The sequence below is a fragment of the Nestor notabilis genome, unplaced genomic scaffold (genome assembly GCF_000696875.1).
Source record: "Nestor notabilis isolate BGI_N333 unplaced genomic scaffold, ASM69687v1 scaffold6823, whole genome shotgun sequence".
In the NCBI taxonomy this organism is placed as follows: domain Eukaryota; kingdom Metazoa; phylum Chordata; class Aves; order Psittaciformes; family Psittacidae; genus Nestor; species Nestor notabilis.
Genome location: NW_009920509.1, coordinates 48,785 through 57,382, shown reverse-complemented (window position 1 = coordinate 57,382; position 8,598 = coordinate 48,785). Strand labels below are relative to the sequence as shown.

Here is an 8,598-nt window from a genome sequence, read left to right as displayed (position 1 = left end):
GTTCCTGCTAAGAGTGGGGAGCAAGGACTGAGAAAACGCCAGCTACATGTTTCTGAAAGAGAGATTAACTAGGTCAACAGTCCAACACTGGCTTGTTGCATTAATAAAACATCTATTGAACAGGTCCAAAAGATTTTTCATTTTCTTTTCAGCAGAAAACCAGTGTATTGTACTTGCTTTGATGCTGAATTGTACCTTTCCCCAAAGGAAATAAAAAGTGAAGCATTGGAAAGATAGTATTAATCATCATAGCTTTATTTCACAATAAAAAAACATTGCTGTCACACCAAAAAACCCACCGTAAGGCTGTGTATGTCACATAATTTCGAAGTACTGTGTTGCCCAGGCATGCTACCTTCAAGTAGCACTGAACCAAATACAGTTCTGTTCTGGAAGTGTCTGTCAAACAGGCATGGCAGGCTTCTGTGCACTGTGCCTACCTAATTGGTAGTTCAAATAGGTGCCATTTTATGAGCAGAAATATTTTTTCTTATCATTTTTCTCTGTGCTTTAAACTGTCAAACTGTAGTCTTTCCTTTTCACACATCATTTCCAGTAATAAAAGTTCTGTAGGCCGTATTTTGACTCTGTTTACCTCCATGCAATTGCAATTAGCAATTGGAAACATCCCTGCTCAAGGCTGACTGATCCCAGTGGTTTGTAGTCAATGGAGCTCTACAAAAGTAAATGAAAGGATAATAACCTCTACTAGCTTTCATTTAGTGGTGACAGGAGGTGAGATGGAAAGAGCTCTGCTTGACGGCCCAGAGCCCAAGGGAAGCGTGCAACCTGGTTTTAAATAAAATGTTTTCTCTGTAATAGGAATAAATGGGACAGGAAAAAGATACCCTCACGAGAATGTTTCTAAAGAGCTCCTTTTTGGAGTCAAAGTCCTTCAAAAACCGTTTGAAAGCAATAGCACAGACTATCTGCATCAAATCTCCCACTGGTCTGATGACAATGAAGCAGTTGGTCCCGTGGATGGATCTAACCAGACCTGTTCTTATCAATACTGCCAGCCTTCATGGAAAGAATAAACATTACCATTAAATAAGTTTATTTAGTCATATATATATTTTTATATATATATATACACTCAGTAGAAAGACTACTTGCACATCAGACCCTTAAGATTTCCATTTGCAGATGAGAATTGCCTAGCCAATCCACTTTGGAGGAATCTTTAAAGCTTAAAAAATGTAATTTACCTGAAAAGTTAGCTGCATTACGGGTAGATAGAAGAGTAAACAGAACTTCACTCCAAAGCACTACAGCTGACATATAGACAGGTTACCACCAATGCATCCTCCAGAAGTATGGGTAAAGTCTGGTGACATTTTCTAATGAGAAGATCTGTCTGCTTTTATCAACTGCAGTGATGAAGATGACCTTCCTCCAGCATTGGCAGCAGCAGCAGCAGCATCCACACCTGTGTCTTCAGCATCTCCTGGGTCACAGAAAACGTGTACGCCACAGACGTCAGAAGGACAAACACAGGTTTCACCTGGTGGCAAGGTAATACGCAAAGAAATGAGCCTTTGTCAGATGGGAGAGTATTCAGGAAGGGTGGGAGGGAGTGGCAGATAACATGTTTTCCTTAGATGGAATAATTCTACATTTAGGAGTAGTTTTTAATGCACAGTTGAAGTAATATGTTTAAGCTGTTGCATAAGGAAATATTTAAAGCTTGCTCCAAGACCCGATTAAAACCACTAATAGTTTTTATCAATGTTAGGGGGGCACTGGATCAGGATTAAATTAATATTTACCTTGATTTCAATGGTGCATAATTTTATTGTCTGTCTTTCCTCAGCTGCCAATACATGGGGTGAAATCCATTTGGCAATCTATGCTTTAAGAAATAAAAAAACAAACAAACAGAAAAATAAAAATCCCAAATGAAACAAAAACCCCCAACAACCAACAGAATTACAGAAATCCGATGTGCTTTTCAATGCTGTGTTTCTTTTTTGCCTTTAGAGTTCCACAGATGCTGGAAGTACATTTGCTCTGGAGCCAGGTGACCTCCTGATGGATTTCACAGAGGCCACACCTATGGTAAATAGTTTCAGTTTGCAACCAGGAAAATGTGAAAGTTTTCAGTAATTTGCCTGCAGCTAAAACGAGTGGGATACTACATAGTGTGTTGGATAGTGTGAAGGACTAAAGTAAGTTTCCTTGATATTCAGTGGTTCTGAGCATCCACCGAGCTCAGCATCTCTGAAAGTCAGTCCACACTAACAAATATTATGACTGATCTTCTGCATGTGATTTTTTATTGTTGGATGACTTCTCATTTCTCTCTTCTACCTGGGTATCTTTATACCTTGCTGCACTGGTTTCACAAGCTTCTTTGTCCATTTAACATAAATTCCTACTGTGATCATAGGTTTGCTTTTGGGAGTTGTCTGGAAAGTCTCTTCTTACCCAATAGCCAATCAAGAGACATGTACCTGCACTTTCGTGTTTCATTAGCAGAATGCTTTGCTTTGCTTTAAGGCGAAATAGTCTATAATATGTTGATTATTAACGTCTTTTTTTAGAGGTATGTGATTTGTGATTTTGCTTTAAAGACAAGGAGAGATGCTGGTCCTACTGAAGTCAAAATGCCTCTTGACTTAGTGATCTCAGGCTTTCAGGTCAGATTCCCAGCAGACTACTTGAAGGATCACAAAATGATCCTTAACTTTCTCTGAGTCATCTTGCGTTGGAAATAGCTCTAATGTCACACACGTCTTCTGCTGTCCAAAGCCATTTTTTTCTGTCTTCTAGAAACCATGTTTAGAGCATATAAAAAGCACAACAGGGACAGCACTATGTTTTTGCATAAAACTTTTTGTATTAAAGTTTATTTTTAGTGCGAGGTGTCCCTGCTCATGGCAGGGGGGTTGGAACTAGATGATCTTAAGGTCCTTTCCAACCCTAACCATTCTATGATTCTATGAAAGTGCTTATGTTCTAGGCTTTGCTTTCACTACATGGTTAGGTGCTATTTTACAGTATTGGAAAGGCGCTGTGGGGATGTTCCTTTTCCTTCTGACTGTATTGTACCCAGCTGTAAACAATTGCTTGTGTCCTGTTACCACTGGATGAGAGATGTGGCTTCCCCTGCCAGTCCCATGAGGCAAAGGCTTATCCCTCCTAGGCCCCTCCTTACTTTCAAATAGGATGTGAATATTCAGCCATGGCTTTTTGGCTTCAGAGGCGTATTGAGGTAGGTCAGGGTGTACTATGACTAAAGACTTGCTGCTGTGGATGGGTAAACAGGTTTGATGCAGGGGACTGGGCAGGGGCTATGGAGCAGCTGAGACTGTCACCGTTATGCTGCAGTTTGGGAATGGACACTAGTTCTAGAAGGGTAAAGAGATCTGCAAAGCTATTCTTTCTTACATAGCTTCAAGTATGTGGAATTGTTTCTTCACAAAGTCCTTGAGGGTACTTGATGGGCCCTCTGATACTTCAGGGGGTTCAATAAACATGTTCTTCACCTTCCATCAAAGTTCTATGGGCACCCACCCTGTTCATCCTGACCCTCTTCTTATCTTTGTCCTTCAACCCAGTCAGCTGGACAGTCTTTGTGCCCCAAGACTTTCTTAGTGCAGGTGCTGTCTCTCTGAACTGTGGCAAATTGAAATTTAAGGTGCCTTCTAGCTCCTTGAGCCCCTAGGTCTCCTTAGTGGGAGAACTGTTCCAGCACTAGCAGCTGTGATGACAGCACAGTGCTTACTGCTTCTACATCCACCATATAGGAGGGACCTGCTTTTGCACCTGAAAATACTACTGCAGACCGAGAGGCATCGTCTGTGGAAATGTGGTTTACCTGAAAGCACTTTGAATGCTGGATGATGAAACTATTCCATTTCAGAAAGTGACAGGAAGAGATGCATTTAAGCTGAACAATTCCAACTGCTTCCTTACATTTCTTGGGGAAGGGAAAATTAAAAGGGAGCAAAGGAAAGTGAGAAAGAGGTGCAGCATTCTGCAGCCTTTTTCAGTAGTTTGGGTTGACGAGACACAGGCAGACTGAAACTGAAACTACCTGAAAGGAGGTTGTAGCGAGGTAGATGTTGGTTTCTTCCCAAGTAAGAAGTGATAGGATGAGAGGAAACAGCCTCAAATTGCACCAGGGGAGGTTTAGATTGGATATTAGGAGAAATTCCTTCACTGAAAGGATTATCTAGGACTGGAACAGGCTGCCTACAGAACTAGTTGTGCCACCATCTCTGGGGGTATTTATAAGATGTGTAGATATGGCATCTAGGCATATGGTTTAGTGGTGGACTTGGCAGTGTTAGATTTACGGTTGCATTTGATGATCTTAAAGGGTTTTTTCCAACCTAAATGATTCTGTGATTCCACATAAGTTAGATTATCCTCTGTGTTAATAACATGTTTGTGGCTAAACTGTAAGTAATTATCCTTTGGAGTTTATTAATAGATTTCTTATTTTAAAAATCATCATACCATATTTTACTGTATTAAGCAGAATTTTAAAAAATGAGTCATGGAGACTTTATCAACTGGCCTGCTCTAGATAACAGGTTTGTTTTTTGTTTCCATTTAATAGAAGTCAGCATTACACACTTTTCCAGCTGAGGATTTAGGCTTTTTATCCCAAATATTTTACCCATTCATGCTTTCCCATTTTCTACCCGCTATCCGCTGACATAATTCATCACACTGTATACTCATAAACTAACCTTCCATTATTTTCTTGGTTTTAATATTTTGGAGAGCATGTACTGCACAGCATCAATCAACCCTTTCTGTTTTGTTTAACATCTATAAAGGTCAGCTTGTTCTCTACAGAGCAGTTATTGTTTACAGACCTTTCTCTGCAGTTTCACTGGCTACAGGCTGCTCCCAATTGAGGTTTGAATGAAAAGTTTACTCTTCAGGGAGAGAGGCTCCAAACTAAAGCACGCTAAGGGGAAATGCATACCTCTGAGCCAGTCTGATTATTTCATAATTCTGTTGTGATAACATGTGCTGTCATTTGAGGGTCAAGGTGGTGTGCAGCTTACATCGCGTTACTGTCAAGTCAGTGGTAGTGTGCTGGTTTTGCATGCAATGACCTGGCCCTTGGGAGGTTGCTTGTTAATTGCACCCATTTGTTTCACATTCAGCGACAGGTATAATGTCTAAAAGGGTCATTCATGCTGCCTGATTTGGGGCATTTGCCTGAGGTGATAGGGTTAGAAGTTCAGGTTCCTACATAGTCAGGGGGTTTCCCGCAGAGGGGCATTCAGACAGCTGTCTTCTCCTTGTTGTCTGGAGTAGAGACACTAAGGCACCTAAATTGGACGCCTAAAATGAATTGTGGGGGCGTGTGTGTGGTGTGTGTGTCATGATGCTTGCTGCCAAAATTCCCCAGTTTACTGGAGAATAGTTAATTTAAAGCAGTTTTAGACATCCTCCCTTCTGTAACGTTACCGTTTGAGAGTGATTAATAATCACTGACTCAGCTGCAAGATCTTCATTGTTCAGTGTCTAATCATTGATGCTTCTTGATGGCCTTGGGTTTTATCCATGTTTTGCTGCTGTTGCCCATACAGTGGAAGCCTTAATACATGCTGAGAGTTACAGTTAGATGTGGAGCTCACGAAATGAAATTATAATATAAAAATGGAAGGATTACTGAATGGATTGGATTAATAGAATTCATGCAGGTGTCCATGCAGGGATCAGAGCACTCAAATTTGTCCACCGGGCTAGCCTGGAGGAGCTACTGTGATATGTACAAGAACCATCTGAGCTCTAATAGTCACTTAGTCACCAATACTTAGACTGCCAGTAACAACAGGGCAATTATGGGGCAGACTGATTTCAGGAAATAATTTTGCAGGAGAAATAATGTACATTTACTAATGCAGATTGCCTAGAAGGAAAGGTATCTTTTGTGCTCTGCACCCCTCAAAGCATGCAGTTTGTGCACGCTTCCATTAATTTTTCAAGAAAATCCTATGATTAATTGACTATAACACATTACTTACTGTCCTTAAAATCATTATAACATACACAGAAGAAAATCCTTATCTTTTTATACCACTTAATTGTGACTTTGAACACCGTACCTGACTCGTATGTAGACAAGATTCAATTCTTTCTGCTTCTGTGTTTCAGAAAAGAAGTGGATTTAAAAAAATAATACAGCATTATATATGAAGAATTTTGGGCATCCTTAGTGTGGTTTATTAAAATTAGTTTTGTCGGTGTAGTAGGCTCTTTCTGCCACCAGTCTCTTTGGTTTGACCCAATGGAGTAGGACAAAAGAAATAAGAATGAACAGTTTTATACACAAAATGGAGCTAATGGACTAAAGTTTGTAGTGCAAGGTGGATGGCTAGGGCTAAATCATGATCACATCTGAAGAGATACCAGAAAACACTGATTTACAGCTGGCTATATACTTGCAAACTATGAGCGTCCTCACTTCATCGTAGAGCAAATGAATAAATTGCTAGAGCTTCACCTGCCATCTATTGGTGAAAACAGGAAGTAGAAAATTATTTGCCTTATCAAAACAAGGTGCAACATTTTAGAGGTATAAATCATCAGTAGGATAGCTTAAAAAATGAAAAATAAACAGTCTTCAGTTTAAAACTAAATATTTTTATTTGGGATGCATTGGAAACAAGTATTTTTATTTCAGTAATAGCATTACTAGTGTATGCAATCCTATTCATTGAAAGCGATCTCACTGAGTCTGAAAGAGAACAGAATTTGATGCATTAGCATCTACCATTTTGAAAACAAAATGAAAGTAACCAGGTCAAACGACAGTCATCTCAGGGTAATTATGAGAAGTACTAATAACATGATGGAAGCAATAAAACATCCTTGCAAACTCTTAAGTAGATAGAGTGAGCAACAGGTAGTGAATAAAGGAGAATGAGTTAAGAATCTCTTCATTTCGCTCCCCTTTAAGATTTGTGATGTTGATAAAGAAAAGTTGATTGTATTTTTAGTTGCTAAATTTTTGTGACAATTTTGCAAGATTGCAATAAGCCAAATAACAGAGCGGGAAATGGGTTCAGTATTTCTTGCCTTCATTGTAATGAACTTTTCAGTTACAGTGCAAAATAATTTTTCAACGGAAGAAAGACAAACATATCAAACTCTAATACCCCCATAACCAGTCCTTTTGGCATTGAATTCTAAACAAAAGCAGCTATAATGTAATTCAAGGCTAATATTTGGTAAGAGCATTAGATAGCCTGTATCTGCCATCTAGCTGTCTAGAGTATAGATCTAGTATGTCTGCATGCCCTAAAGGTCCTTAAAACGTTTCAGTCAGAGACAAATTTATAAATGCTTTATTTATGGTGAACTACATACTGAAGATAAAATAGGTCTTCTCAAGAAACTCACGAAGGCTGTGTGATATATTTCGGATTAGAAGGCTTCTCCTTTTACATCTTCATAAGAAAAAAAAAAAGCATCCCAAACTTTTCTTAGTACAAGATGAATTGGAAGCAATAACTCTGACCTGGATTCAAAGAAGTATTCAAAAATACCATTGTCAAGGCCAGCTTCTCAATTAACAGTATTAGCACATTAAAGCTTACATGCAATGGCCAATTATGAGTGAAAGAATCTGCAACAAGAAGTAGTTTGTCAGTTATATGTATAGATAAGAACCAAAAGCAGTAAGCAACAGGGTAAGTATACATTTATTCTCAGTTTCAACTTCATGCCCTTTAATTCCATATTAAACTAAGAAAAAGCAAAGAGCAGCAATTGCTAAAGCAAACAACTTTAATACGAAACCCTTGTAGCAACAGACAATAGATCTAGTTCCATATGAACTCAAGGAATATTCTTAATTTACTGACATTGCAAAAGACCATTTTTTCTACTGCAAGAAAAGGACATCAACCAGATAAGAACACAGCTCAAAGGAGTGCACTGTAATGCCCAGTCAAATTGAGTACGAGACATGACTGGGGGCTTGTAGAAAGTTCTCACTGCTGCATGGAGTGCAAGGCTCCTGGGAGCACACAGCCTGAACCAAGCAAATGCAAATTACCTGAGCATCATTTAGGTTATATAAAGCATGCTAATAACTAGAGAGGGGACTTAGTACATTTAAAACCAATCACAGCACTTGGGCAGCCAGCATAATGGGTGAATGCATTTTGGATTGGATTTTCACACTCCCTGCTAGCTGCTGCTTATAGTCTATGCATATAAAGCATTATAAATAGGACTTGCAACTAATATGTAGCACTACATGTTCAAGCACAGGGCTTTATTGGTGGATCCCAGTCTCATAAGCATTCTATTGAGTTACTAATATGCAAGATAAATGCTCAGAGACTGCCTCTTGGATCTTAGTTTAACATGCGCTAAAAAATGTAAACCTCTGACTACTATTCAGCTACTTGGGGATTTGCTCCTATTCATCTACTACAGAAGGACACACATAGTGAAGAAACAGAATGAGAGAATGCTAACAGATTAACTGTATACATATACTTTTTATTTTGCCTCTACTTTAAGTAATTTAAATTCATTAGCTTAATGAATGTTTTTTCCCATTATCTGTATGTTGAGCAGAAAAACAACTCAGTGCACTCTGTAAATGTATGACAGAAG

The 8,598-nt window shown here is 39.0% G+C and overlaps 1 protein-coding gene across 1 annotated transcript in view; it reads left to right on the top strand.

Annotated features, from left to right (window-relative positions):
• Window positions 1-8,598, top strand: part of EPB41L4B (erythrocyte membrane protein band 4.1 like 4B) — a 123,721-nt gene that overhangs the window by 94,074 nt on the left and 21,049 nt on the right. The window contains exons 21-22 of the mRNA XM_010010695.1: window positions 1,377-1,515; window positions 1,981-2,058. Coding sequence (XP_010008997.1) covers window positions 1,377-1,515; window positions 1,981-2,058 — 217 coding nt within the window. The remainder of the gene's footprint in view (window positions 1-1,376; window positions 1,516-1,980; window positions 2,059-8,598) is intronic.